We start from the raw sequence: 15,284 nt of genomic DNA, 5'->3' as shown, positions 1-15,284 counted from the left end.
AGCTTTCGAAATGTGGGCGTGAAGAAGAATGGAGAGAATTAGCTGGATTGAGTGGAAAACGAAGGAGAGGGTTTAGAAATGGTGGGGCAGAAAAGAACAGTTTTAGATATTTAAAAGAGGAAGAGAAACTAGATGGGACATTGGTTAAGAAGAAATTGTATCATGAAGGATGTCGTAGAGGGTATGATGGGAGGGGACGAAGAAGACTACAATCGATGGACATCAAAGCAGAGAAAATCGTACGTGAAGACGAATAGGTTAGCGGAAGACCGTGGAATATGGAAGCTTTTCAGATGCAACAAGTGACCTGCCAATAATGCTAGAATATGATGATAATGATGACTTTAATGATTCTGTTTTTGTTTCAAAGAATATATTTCTTCTGCGGTTTCTTGTACATTTTATGAAGATCTAATGATAATCTTCGGAGCTAGATCATGAAACTCGTCAATATAGTGGACACTGTCAATACCATAATTGCAAGTATGATCATGCATAGTTTCGACTAAGGATGACGAAATAAATCCGAATATCGAATAAAATCCGATATTTGGATTTCGGGAGAATTCGGATATGTGAGTAGGAACAAATTACATTAGGTATGATAATAGGATGCGATCCCAAAAGTATTAATTATTTTTATACAAATAATGTACAAATTAATATGTAATTGGAGATTCTATTCTCTGTTGAAGGACAATAAATAAATAAATAAATATGGATTTAATTGTGGGATGGTGTACATATTAAATCGTTGAATCTGGTTAGAATAAGCAGTGATATAGCCAGAGAAACAAGTGCCCGTACCTGGGGGGCTGAGAGAGCCCGGCCCCCCCAAAGCTCATGTGGGCCCCCGTATTGTATTTATGAATATACAATATTTTGCATAATTTGAATACAATTTGTCTTAAAATCCTCATATATATATATATATATATATATATATATATATATACCTTCTGCATCTGAATGCCCCCCCCCCCCCCAAATTTACAGAGAAACGGCGCCCTTGCAGAGAAATACCAGTCATGGCGAGGCTAGTAATTGCTACGTCATGGAAGCATACACCCATGGGTATTTAAGTACTTTGTCCCTTCTGCAAAAGATGGAAGCCCTTTGTTTTTTTTTCTCAAGAACAATAAAATTACAGATTAACGGAACTGATTCTAAAATAGCTTTTTGGGCAATTGCAGTATTAGCCACTCGAAGAAGAAGTTGGGTATATAATCAGAACAGGTAAAAATTGTTACTCGTAGTTAGGACAAAAGAAAACTCTATTGATGTAAAATATTGTATATTAACAGTATGTAACTTTTCACAGCTTTGACGTACAAAATAAAATTGTGATCAGACATCAAAACATGAGAACAGGAGCTCACAATATAACTATGCGATCAAAAATATTTTCTCTCTATAGTACATGATTCATTAGAAAGCTAAGCTACATTTGTTCAGAGTGTACTGTTGTCTTTCCAGTTTGTACTTCATATACTACCAAAAACAGAAAATAATCTCCACGTATTAAAAATAAAATATCAAATATAACAAGGCTAAGCTACGGTTCCACATTTCTTCTATCAGCCATGATCATTAGTTGAGAGCGTTTGAGTCTTCTCTGGTGGTGAAGATACTGTAGCTTCGCCCAGATTCCCTGGCACATGCGAATAAGGCGTTGATCACAGCATTCAGGAGAAAGAGACTTGGCAAAGCGGAATTCTTCTAAGATCATTTTGCGTGCTCGTCGCAGATATCCTAGTTGAAGAAAACTTAAAGCAAGATACAGCTTACAGCGAGACACTGTCAGAGGATCTCCCAGACGAAGAGCTATTTGGAATTGATGAACCGAGATCTTACCAGCCATTTCTGCCTATGGAAACAACAAAATAAGATGCTAATTTTCGTAACAAAAGTAGTACATATAATCCTTAAATTTTGTACAGATAATTTGATTTAAATCATAAATACAGAGGTTGTTTCCGATCTGTGGTGACGAATTCAACCTGTACTTATCTTAAGAGAAACCATATCGCTACCATCGAGAGAGCGCTATTTGGTGGCCCTGTATCTGGACAATTGCCGACAGCGAAGTTTCCACTGTAGGAGACCGGCACACAGTGTAGTCATGTCAAGCAGCAACCACTCTTCCTGACAGGCTTCCATAGCCCTTCAACGGTGCCTGGATTTCCTGTGAGACAAGGCTCGTTTCAGGAGACCGAAGGCGGAAAAGTCCATCAGTGATGCATCAGGGAAATTCATTGGAATGTCTGTGATTGGAGTGACACGAATTCCAGTTTATGTTGCCATTTGTTGGAGAAAGAGGCGGATTGAACGAGGTGTGTGACTTGACGCCTTGTCTTGATACACTCACACACGATTCTTGTCCCTCCCGTAGAGATGGGGAATGTCATGCGATAAACGGGTGTCAGGACGTTAGCCTGATAATATTCCGAATTCACCTTCGTATTGTTGGCTACACGATGTATGGTCAGCATCTCCTGGTACGAGTATCCAGAAACGATCATGAAGCCTGTACCAAAACTTTCCTTTCATTTAGTCTGCCATCTTTGAAAGTCCCTCGCATCTGTCGATCGATAAAAAATTGCACGTGGCTTGTGACAGTCATCCAGATAAGCATACGGCTCGTCTTGTGTTACAACAAACTTCCAGGTACCGCTCTTACAGCTCTCGACAGTTGGTGCGACGTTCCTGGATGTGTTTTGACAAGAGCTTATGAACACACCCCTTTTGTCGCTTTACTAGCCTCAAATCGCAGTGAATAATGGTGTGTACTGTCTTCCAAGATGTCTGTAGCCAGTTCGCGATACTCCTCTGTGCGGGTGGATTCTCCCTGGTATCCATAGCCCCCAATTCTACTCGTGTGCGGCTAGTGGCAGGCCGGGAGTTGGCCTGTTTTTACCCCCATAGGAATCATCCCACGCCTCGCCTTACCTGTCCCTTTCAACATCTGTGATACGCCATTTTTGGACACAGTGTATCCACGCTCCTTGCACAGTTTGCTGATGGCACTATAACTGTAGTTCACGCCAGAAAGGGCAGTTAACTAGCCCTCCCAATAAGCACTTACTTTTGGCGGCATTTGTCTCTATATGCAGTTACCAGACCTGTCACGCACAGTCAATGGTTCAAGGTGCCCACACAACTGGCAGCTTCCTTCTCTTCCCGCTCGATGGTGCTGCACAAGGTGTGTAATTTCGTCACCATAGATCGGAAACAACCTATGTATTACTCAACTATCATAAAAATATATAAGCTAAATTATGCATAAATATGTATGAATATACGCTGGAAGAAAAGAAATGAAATGAAATTTGAGTTCTACGTCCCATGGCTATGCCGGTTAGGCTAAAGGAGACGGTGGTGATGAGAAATGAGTGAAATGGTGGAATTAAGAAAGTGGGAGGAAACGCGAGAACCCCGAGGAAACCCACGCACACGGTGTTTGTCCACCACAAAGTTCACTTGGCGCAAGCTGGGATCGAACCAAGGACCCCAAGCGGCAGAGGTGAACGCTCTACTACTAAGCCACCGCAGCCCGATGGCTCGAACGAAGGAAACGGAAAATATATCACCTGGGTACTTACCACAAAACAGTAAGCTAAAAATACGCTTAAATGCTTCATTAGATAGGGTAGAAAGAAAACAACACAGACAAGCAACTGTTAAAAACGTTCAGGTAGGAGCCATAGTGAAATAGAAGATCAATGCAAATAGTAGGCCGAAAGCAGGTAGAGTAGTGGAAAAAGATCAAACTAATTGGACACGTGAGTTGGAAAGCGAAGGAATAGTAAATGCAGAGAAAAACAATTGAATAATAATAATAATAATAATAATAATAATAATAATAATAATAACGTTTAATGGGAAAGTTTTGTCCAATTATGAGAATCGATAGAACTCGCTGAACAAAATTCTATACATGAGTAAAAGCTCAAACGTATTTTTCCAGAAATGTAGAAAAAGCAATTTGTAAATTTAAAGAAAATGATGGTGTAGGAAAACCATGCCACTTACAGAGATGAAACGGATACTGATATACCCTCATCTAGCAATTTATTATTATACTTGTTATGAAGACAATGTATAACATAATTAATAAGTAACGACATAGGTCTAAAATTATTCTTAACTTTTATTTTCCGTTTAGTTAAAATACTTTCCCCACACAAGACATATATTACTCGATATATCACTTGGAGCTGAACAAGATAACATGGTTCAAAGTCAATTCTCATGTGTAGTTTTCGAGAAAAAAAAATTTTTGTGATGAAAAGTATGTTGTTTATTGCCAATATTAATTGAGAGATTTTTTATTTTATTTTGGTGAAAAACGGTTGTTATTTATTTATGAACTCTATATGTACACTCATGTCCAAAATGATTGTCGCATATCTGTAACTGTCTTCTTGTAAGAATATAATTTGATAATGATTTTGTAGGGTACTTTTAATACTGATACTATGTGTATAATCGGGAAATGTATATTTGTGGTAAATTTCATAGGAAAAGAATTATAAATACGAAAATTAGAATGAGTAAAGCAAAATGTTGCTAAATGGACAAGAAAGTTTTATTTTCGTTTTATTGTTCTTATTTACTGCTCTTTTGACATGAAATTTGCCACATACACGTCTTTGCCGATTATACACATACTAACATGACAAGAAACACCGGGCGAATTCGTTATCAAATTATATTTCTACAACAACATATTTATAGATATACGACAATAATTTTGGACATGAGTGTACCAAAATACTCTGCTAACTAACAGATTGTTGTTTACTTTTTACTGACGATGATACACATGAACATTACGCACATACTACTTCTAATGAGAGATATACAGTAAATAAGGCAAATAATAACTGTACAAAATAATTTAAATAAGGAAGATAACCGGGGGCATGGCAAGGTATGGCAAACAGAGCGTGTGTACTGATATAGGGTATTTTAGACGGTTGGATGGTAATGTGTCTTTCCAAATCATTCTGAGGGACATTTGATTTGATTTGAATTTAGTTTAGCAGCGGGGCTATGTGGGACGTGGACCTACAGCTTAACATTAAATCCGAATCACACGAGCTCCTGCCGGGAATTGAACCCGGCTACCCCTACGCCAAAGACGCGTACGCTAACCACTTAGCCACGAGGGAGCTCTGATGGGCATGGAAGCGTTCGTGAGAAATATTTCAAGGATTCTTACGTGGAAAGCGTGGTCAAATACATTGTTCTAGTACCAGTAGATGGAGCATTTGAGTATTTAGGAATACATGTGATTGCTAATACACCGAAGAAATCTCAGAAACCAAGATGTGAAAACTTAGCGTATATTTATACTAGTTCGAACAGTACATCTTGAAAATGACACACATTTCCGACCTTTGTTTCTGGTAGCTGTGATTCTTCCAATCTCATTTGCATTCATAAATTCAACCTTTTATATTGATGTAAGTCAAACTCCTTTTGATTTGTATCAAGATCCACCGATATTCCTGCAGCGCTTAAACTCACAATCTACCTGTTCCACAAAGATACGTTTGACCATACATACCTTCCTACTTGATAAAGAAATTAGTGAAGATGCTTATACTGTACCGGAACCTTTTTACTGCGTGTTTTCATTATTTTCCGGTAAGAAAATAGTTCCCAAAGTAACAGAAACCTCTAAACAAACCGCAACTTAATGTGATTAATACTGTGTTAGACTGTATACAGATTGTATTCATTACGTGATTGGAGAATATTGTAGTATATCAAAATTATTTGCAAAAAGCTGAATTTATATACAGAAATACTGTAAATGATCTTCCCGATTTCAGTCATATCTTATTCATATACTCTGAATATTGTCTTTACAATATACACCAATGAAAGTTACTACAGCTTCAAGGTTTTTTCCTTTAATTCTCTCTTCGTATCTATTCTGTAGAATCGTCCGTCCGATTTTATATGCAAGGCCATGCATGACTATCAGTTAAGAATCTTGATTTAGAAAGATAAATAAGAAATGTTTCAAATTAATGCCGTAATGCATGTAAACTAATATATCTTACGATCCTCATCTTTCCCTGTAGCACTCAGAGAGATGTGACATGGACTACTTACGCAGTAAATAAATTGTTCTCCAAGAGCTGAGAAAGCCCCTCCAAGGGTTGATAGCCATGCCATGGCATTTTCTAACTCTCGCCTCTCAATTGCTAGTCTTTCCATACGTTCATTCCTGCAAGAGAAAAAGCTTTTTTACTTACTGTTTATCTTGTCTGTATTTTACGCCACATATCAATTTAATTATTAGCTTTCTGTTGGAGCTTCACGGTTATTATATAGCGCTCCAGCAATATTTTATTGCAACAATACAAGTATGCGAGGAAAAATATACACAAATTTGCTGCTTCTTTTCAACAAATTTATAATATAGGGTGATTCAAGTATTTTATTAATGTATAACTTTTAAACAAACTACAATAAACACGTCCGTTTGTTAGTAAATCCGGGAGAATGCATTCTTACAGCACTCTTGGAAATGAAAACAGTCTTAAACCCTTCCCTTCATATTTTGTATGTCTGCCAAAGTGTACTAAGAGTAATCATAATATACACGGCGAAGTCTTAGTCTATTTATCAAGCTAAAAATTCTAATAATGCAGTCATGCTAAAGATTTCGCTAACTGTACTATTGCTTGCTTGCGTAAATATGATATGGAGTTTGGAATGTTGGTTAAAAAAGTTAAATATAAACAATCAGAGCTTCTAATTACGCACGATTTTAACCTACAGTGTACAGAGGCCCTAATGTTGGGGTGGAACAACTCAACAACTTCTTAATAAAATCGTGTTCTGAACTTTATTTTTGATTAACTTCGCTAAATTTCAACCAGTAATCTCGGATGATGGATATATACGTAGAATTGGTCTTGGATGACAACTACACACACACTATCCTTGAGTAGTCCATACTAAAAAGGAGAGGTTAATGCAGTTGATCTGGAAGGTCACAGCTCTTCGCAATTGTGTGTTCACCAAAGAGTCTGGTTATGAGTTGCACGGAGACATTGGATACGTCACACGTAGCCATCTTGTTGAAAGCAGTCCTCTGTCAACTCGAAGTCATCGACTTATTCGTTAAACAAACCTCCGTGAATCTCAAGCGTTTACTGTCTCGTCGGAAAATATAAGACCAACAATTTTCAAAGAAGCAGTACACACAAGATACAATTTTTTTCGGAATGCAGTGGTATTTCAACAAAGCATAGGGCATATTTGGCATTCTGAAGAAAGTTTGTCCTCTGTATTTCACTCTCAAAGTTTGTCATCCACAAAGTTCTTATTAAAAAAAAAAAAACTCGAAAAGAATACTACATTTACAAGTATGAATTTTTCTTACTAATACAGTCAAATGTGATATCAGGTATATATCATTGTTCAATGGAAACTGTTAATAAAATACATTTTTTTGTGGATCACGCTGTGCATTAAAAATTACAGGGTGCGTATACAAGTATTACGACATTTATGTGGCACATGTTACAAAATGGCAAATAATGCAGTCAACTCAGGAATTCACTGAAGTGTTCGGAGACAACCATTAGATGTGAATCCAATTTTAATATAGGTCATAGCTGAAGTAACACAATTTCTAGTTACTTTCATCTTTAAAATTCTCGTTAATTCAAACGAAAATGATGGAAAAGCTAACATGTCTTGCATACACCTAAAGAGAAAGAAGATATTATTAAAACACCCAATTCACAAGTCATTAGTTCCCTCTACAATTTCAATACTAGACGTGAATTCAGTTAAACTTCTGACCATTTTCGACTCAACAACTGATACAGAAAAGTGTAATATTGTAGATAATGTGAGAAAGAAATTCTCGTCAGCAATATTTTTAAAAATTTTATTTTATTTTATTAAGACAACATACTGCACACAAAATACCTATATACCTTAGTAATACTGTACAAGGGACACATTTTAACTATAATGATTATACACTATATTTTCTTGTATTCGTGTAAGAATCGAACTACTGAATTTTTTTAATGACTACTCCAAACTTGTTCCGAGCCTATAACTAGGAATGGATTAGGATTTGGTGAGATAACATTTATTGTGGTAGTGAAAAATATGTTCCAGAACCTTGTTTTGTGTTCCAGGGAAAATTTTCCTCTTTAAAATAACAGAAACTGGATTAATCCCTTCTTTGGGTCCCACGAACTCGAATTTTCAAAATAATTTTAACGGAAAATACACTGGATTTTAATGTAAAATATGAACAAATAATAATAATAATAATAATAACATTTGAATAAAATTAAAACTATAAAAGCCTTAAAAGAAGTCTGTAGAAGGTGGCGGAGGAGAGAGAATATTTCTTGAAAAGCGAGTCATCTTCCATGATAACGTCAGGTTCCTGTGTTTCTGGAGTACCATACGCACACACATATACAAATTTGGATTCCAAAATAGAGTTCAGATCTCGGACAAAATCTTCCGAATCAAGTTGTTCGATTTCCGAGCCAATAATGTATTTGATTCAAAGTTCTTGTCTTGTTAGAAAACCATGGAATAACATTATAGAAAGGTATTAGCGTGAAATTTAATAAAAACACCAAATAATTAAAACAGGATCTGAAGCTTTCCTGGTGACGTGATGCGAATACATGTTCTCGGGATATCAACAAGATGAAGTGTTCATTGTCCAAAGTTTCAAGAATAGACATTGTTCTTATCCTCAGGGTCAGTATGAAGAGACCTGGCAGAGAAATTGTGTATATACAGGGAGTCCATAAAGTCCTGCAGGAAAATAAAACTCTATAACTTGGAAACTACGTAATGTATTAACAAATACTTTTTGGTGTACTTACAGAAAGGTTCAAAGTTTAGTTTCAGCTAGTTAAGGTTCATCGCCAAACTTCCAATTGTGCACCATTCACGTCCAAACACTTGCAATCATTTTGGGAAACCAAGAACTGCGTGTTGGCGGTGCTCGTCTGGAATGTTCAAAATCACATAAGTTATTTTGTTCTTGAGATCGTGCAGATTAGCTGGCTTCTGCGAATACACCTTGGTCTTCACGTGTCCCCACAGCCAGTAATCACAAGGCGAAAAATCTGGTGATCTTGCAGGCCAAGCTTGGGTCCTCTTCGGCCAATCCATCTTTCCTTAAATTCTTCGTTAAGAAACTGACGAACTTGAAGGGCATAGTGCGGCGGTGCCCCATTCTGTTGCATGTGGACCTCATTAAGAATGCCTAACCTAGTAAGTTCTGGCAAAAGAAATGTCTGTAGCATGTTCTGATAATTGTTACCATTTACAGTCTCTTCCTCGAAGAAAAAAGGGCCGACAATGTGGTCCATTGAAACACCACACATTAACTTTGGGACTACCCCGCTTGTACTCCTCGAATTCACGTGGATTCCCCCCCCCCCCAATTCGGTTGTTGTGCCTGTTTACTTGTCCCGACACATGAAATGTGGCTTCATCTGAAAACAGAAATCGAGACAGAAGGTCACCATCTTCTTATAAGCGGGTAAACATTGACTCTCAGAATTCCATTCTCATGTCATAGTTTTCCACTATCAGCTCCTGCACAAATTTTAACTCGCGTACAATCTTGTGTAACGTTGACTTCGGTATTCCCAGTTCCAATGACCTACGTTTAAGCGACTTCATTGGACTCCTGGCTACGCTGTCCTGAAACGTGTGAATCACATCGTCACTCGTTCCTGGCCTTCCACTGCGTGGTAAATCTGACACACTTCTCATTTCTTTGAACTTCTCGTACCACCTCTTGATACTTGTTTCTGCTGGGAGTGTTTTCCCATACGTTGTTTGGAACTTTCTCAGCACTGAAACGCAAGATTTTAATTCCGCAAACCACAAAACACATTGTGGCTTTCTTTAATAGACGCCATCTTAAGTCACGTGATTACCAGCGCAAACGTCATCGAGCATTGTGGCCAAAACATAACTTTAAACTTCCCTTCTTCCAACCCCAAAAATTTATACACTTAAATGTAACGGTTTCCAAGTTTTAGAGTTTTACTTTCCTGCAGGACTTTGTGGACTCCATGTATATTACCTGGAGTGGGCAAGGTAGGGTCTGATTGGTCGGTGGCTGGTTCTTTCTAATTGGTTGGTGGACTGTCAAATTAGTTGTTTTCCAAACGACTGGTTGTGACTAGTTGCTGGTTGATGCTTTCCGATTAGGAGAATCCAGGTGTTCCACCATCTCTGTTGAGATTGATAGTTGATACCCACCATCTCTGTTGAGATTGCTGCCTTCTTTCAAATTTGCTATGGCTTCTTTTATCCTGAGCTTCTGGAAAGTATAGTGGTTTCGGAAAAAGAGATGGCATGCCCTTCCTTTATACTGTGTTCTACCAGTCCTGATAATTTACGATTAATTATTTATGAATATGATTTCAGGTATTTAGACACACAACTTATTTTATAGTGAAGTTTCTCAGTGGGAAGATATCTCGGAGTGTGAAGCGAAAAATAACAAAAACCTGAAAATTTTCATAGAAGAAATGAAAAAAAGAAAGCATTTACGTCACAAAAAATGAAGGAAAATATTTTAACATGTTAAATCAGTGGTTTTACGGTTAAAAACCCATTAAGTGTGAAGAAAGAAAGAAAAAAAAAGATTCCACGAGTTATCCCTCTTAGGAGCTCAAACAAAACTCACCAAATTTTAATTCATTTCCAAGACTCGAAAGGTGGCAATTAAGTCAACAAATATTCAGCAAATATGAAACACACAGGACAAAAGAAAATAAGGTAGTTAATCTTTATATTTAAATAAATGTATAATTCTTTTAAGTCCCTTTTCTAACTTTCTTTGAATTTATGAAGGTCAGAACTCTGCCCAATGTACCTTTACTATAGGAAAGGTGATGAAGTGTTAAAATGTAACAAGTGCATTATAGCATATTCTAGTCCTTAATATGTAACAAACTCATATAAACTAGAATACGAAACATCAATCACTAAAAAGTACAAACTTCCCTCATTGCATGAATATAGTACACCCAATTCACCAAAATAACACATTTATCGGATTCTATTTACTTTAAAAAGGTATTAATACATTTTTAGTAAATACGATAAAGATGAATCTCGCAGAGATTGGAATACAAAGTAGAAACTGGATGCAGTTAGCTAAAGATAGAAGTCAGTGGAGAGCTTTTGTGAACGCGGCATTGAACCTCCGGGTTCCATAGGCCATAGAGTTAGTTAGTTAGTTAGTAAATACGATGGAATTAGTTATAAAAATATGGCTAACTATATTCTTGCTTGAGCAATACACATAAATCCATATAAAATTACGGAGCCAGGGGATAGAGTGGGTCAGTGGTACAGTGCTCAACGCCGGTCCAAGGGATCTCTGGTTTGAAGCCAGGCTATAAATGTTTGTAGTGAACAACATAGTTCTCTCGGGTTCTCCCGTTTTCTCCCATATTTTCATTTCACCATTTTTTTTTCCATAATCGTTCAGTTTCATTAATCACCCGTCTCCTGTAGCCTAAAGGGCATAATCGTTGGACGTAGACTAGAGATTTCATTCGAATTATAAAGTCATTTTACGTTGAAACATGGAATTTGGAAGGAAGTCAGAGAACCAAAATTTAAGAGTAGTACATCCCAATATTTCTATCAAGAGTCTGAGGAAAAACTTTAATCAGAAAACCTTGATAGTAACCCGATTTCGAAGCGAGAATGTTAATCTTTCCTCTACTCCCTTTTAACCCTTCGTAAGTGTGGTGAATTTCTGGAACACCTTTAGGGTAGCTGGTCTCAGAGACCGGTTTTTTGTTTCGCTCTCCTGTGAATTCTTTCTCGTTATTAAAGCTAAATATCGTTGCATCATATAACCATGACCTTTATCAATATACAACTACGATCAGTTCAATTATTGACCTTTAAAACACTTTTTGAGCTGTAAGGCACTTGTTCAGAAACATTCACAGAAGCCTCGGACGAGGACTGATAACTCGGCACGACCCCAGCAAAAGAAAATGTACATGAGATTTGGAACATGGAATATTAGAAGTCTTTATAGGGCAGACGCGATAAAATTAGTAACGAATCAGAGAATTACAGGATGGACCTAGTAGGAGTTCAGAAAGTTAGGTGGGAAGAAAATGGAACTGTGAATTCCGGAAATTTTACATTCTTTTGTAACGTAATTATCATACACCCCTTAATAACCCTCGTATATGGAAGAGGATTTCGTAGAATCAGTGCGCAGCTGGACAGAATTCTTGGAATTAGGATGATGCAAAGTTTCTCGCTCACAAGTTTTTTTATGTGCGTGTGTGGTTCCTCGCCCACTTCTCTCTTCGTATGGCCTGCAGTGCCGGACTATATGTCATAATGTGCATATTTTATGACAAGTTGATTATTCATATTGCCATGTGTTTAAATGTGGTTAATGTGTTCCCAATAAGACAATAATCAGTTAATCAACTCCTATCAGCGAAGGAACTACCTAAAAACTAAGTGTTTTGTGGGAACTATCTTTTATTCCAATAATGTATTCATACGCTTTCATTGTGAAAGAGAATTGTGACGCGCAGAAGCGCGGACAGTGAGATCCTAGAACCCAGAAGCACAACATGCTTTTATGAATATTTGGTGTGTAACGTCAAAATACGACAATTAGTAAAGTGCTTTGAAGTTTGAAAAGCCATTTATAAAATGTAAAACAAACAAACAAACAAACAAAAAAAGCATCGTAATGTTTTAACAATTGCATACTCAAAATGTGATTGCGGAATTACCATCCAGCTAAAAAGAATAGTGGGTAAACTCCTTTTCTCTCAATTCCATCTAAAGCAAAGGAACTAAGGAAGAGCATCCAAGGACCCTCCTGAAAGGATTAATTTCCCAAATGGTCGCAGGAGACGAATATGTTTCTTGCTTCGAAGGATGATTGCGTGTTTCAATGAATGAACTTTCGGGATCTTTGATGTTCATGCATTAAAATCGGAACCGGCAACGGTAGCGTTCGGCCGTATATATTAACCTTAGGCCAATGTTTTACTAACCAAAAATAAATCAATGGTTTTAACGATGTTAAATCAATGGTGAAACGTTTTTGGTTGTGATTACCCAAAGGCTAAAATATATGTATTAAAAGATATATAGTGAGTGCTCATTTTGTGTCGAGTGATACAATACTAAAAATATAAACGTGTTTATGTTATGATGGTACTCCCTTCAGCAGGATAACTAATCATATTTTGCATGCCTAAATTTACGTTTTCATGTTGTCATATTCATCATCATAGGTATTCTGCCTTTATTGGCAGGTCACTTGCCGCAGCTGAGAAGCTTCCATATTGATAGTGCAGTAAATGTAGCGCAATGCAAGGGTACATTTATTCCTCTATACAATCATCAGATACTCAATTTTACGTCTTATGCTTCTTACGAACTTCTTTCTTGAGGCTATAACAGACGTTCAAAAACACGAACATAAGTCATACGAGGAAAGCTCGATTCATGTTTTCATGATACGAAGGACACGTCAGTGATGGTGGGTACACGGCCGACCCCCTCCACGAACCTTATAGCACCTGAACCTAGAGACCGTCATAGATGGCTATTTTCCTCACATGGTAATCGAATCTTAACCGTCATACTTTTACGGAGAAGGAAATAAAAATCACCAATTAGGAACAGGGTTTTTCGTTCTCAAACGAATAATATCAGCAATTAAGCAGGTTGAATTTGTTAGTGATAGACTTTCTTTTATTGTTCTTAAGGGTCGATGGTGTAATATTATTGTTTTAAATGTACATGCCCCAACTGAAGATAAGGATGACGATATAAAAGACAGTTTTTACGAAGAAGTGGAACGGATATTTTACCAACTCCCGCAATACCATATGAAAATTCTATTAGGGGATTTCAATGCGAAGGTAGGGCGAGAGGGTATTTTCAAACCGATTATAAGGAACGAAAGTCTACATAAGGAAAGTAATGACAACGGTGTTCGACACGTGAACTTCGCAACATCCAAAACCCTTATCATGAAGAGTACAAAATTTCCACATCTCGACGATCATAAACATACTTGGACCTCACCTAACGGAAAAATACATAATCAAATCGATCACGTTTTAGTAGACAGAAGACGACAATCTAGCATAATTGATGTTCGGTCATTTAGAGAAGCTGATTGTGACACTGATCACTACCTGGTATCCGCGATAATAAAAGAGAGAATATTGTTGAATAAAGGAAATATTCAATGTCTGAAAACGGAGAGATTTAATTTAAAGAAATTAGAAGAGAACCAGGTAAGAGAGGAGTACCAAATTGAAGTTTCGAATAGATTCTCGGTTTTAGAAGATTAGGAGTGCACTACTGTTGAGGATACTTGGATTGAAATTGGAGATAGCACTAAAATTTCAGCAAAAGAAAAATAAGGACACGCGGAAATGCGTAGGAACAAACCATGGTTCAACCAGGAATGCATTCAACTAGCGGAGAAGAGAAAGCAGGCAAAATTACGGTGGCTACAAAATCCGAATGAAATAACGACACAAAATTTCGTAGACATCAAGCGGGAAACTTTCATAACTTCTAGAACAAAGAAACGCGATTTTTTGAAAGCTGAAATCAAGGAACTTGTCGGGACATGTATAAAGGGATCAACGAATTTAAGAAAGTCTATCAACCTCGTATTTATATATTAAAGAAAGCTGACAATACAGTTTTTACTGACACAGGTAGCATCTTAAATAGATGGGAAGATTTCTTTGACGATTTGTTTAACACGTAGCCAAAAACTAATGTGCAAGGAGAAAGGAAAATACCGCAGAACCGTATATCCCAGAACCTAACCGAATAGAAGTATAAATCGCTATAAAGAAATTAAAGAAACACAAATCTCCGGGTGTAGACGTAATTCCGGCTGAGTTAATTTTAGCTGGAGACGAAAAATTGTGGAACAAGATAAACAAACTCATTCTCCTTATCTGGAACAAGGAAGAATTGCCACAAGAGTGGAAAGAAGCAATCATTGTTTCAATTCACAAGAACACCTCCGGTGCTTGGGGTCCCTGGTTCGATCCCAGCTCGCGCAGTGTGGACTTTGTGGTGGACAAACACCGTGCTCGTGGGTTTTCTCGGGTTCTCCCGTTTCCTCCCATTTTCTTTATTCCACCATTTCATTCATCTCTTATCATCACTGTCTCCTTTAGTCTAACAGGCATAACCGTGGGACGTAAAACTTAAAAATTTCATTT

At 37.3% G+C, this 15,284-nt stretch overlaps 1 protein-coding gene across 6 annotated transcripts in view; it reads right to left on the bottom strand.

The window, feature by feature from the left end:
- Positions 1–1,332: 1,332 nt before the first annotated feature.
- LOC145692654 (uncharacterized protein F58A4.6) overlaps positions 1,333–15,284 on the bottom strand; it is a 32,357-nt gene continuing 18,405 nt past the window's right edge. For 5 of the 6 annotated variants that reach the window (XM_081768016.1, XM_081768013.1, XM_081768015.1 and 2 more), the window contains exons 3-4: positions 6,127–6,241; positions 1,333–1,867 (exon numbers count right to left, since the gene is read on the bottom strand). In XM_081768016.1, coding sequence (XP_081624142.1) covers positions 1,556–1,867; positions 6,127–6,241 — 427 coding nt within the window. In that variant the 3' untranslated portion in view covers positions 1,333–1,555. Of the gene's footprint in view, positions 1,868–6,126; positions 6,242–10,105; positions 10,128–15,284 lie in introns of those variants that run through there. The other variant, XM_081768017.1, reaches the window with a different exon arrangement.

This window comes from Thermobia domestica, chromosome 8 (genome assembly GCF_964235325.1).
Source record: "Thermobia domestica chromosome 8, izTheDome1.hap1.1, whole genome shotgun sequence".
In the NCBI taxonomy this organism is placed as follows: Eukaryota; Metazoa; Arthropoda; class Insecta; order Zygentoma; family Lepismatidae; genus Thermobia; species Thermobia domestica.
The sequence above is the reverse complement of the archived record's forward strand: the minus strand, read 5'-3'. Positions and strand labels throughout refer to the sequence as shown.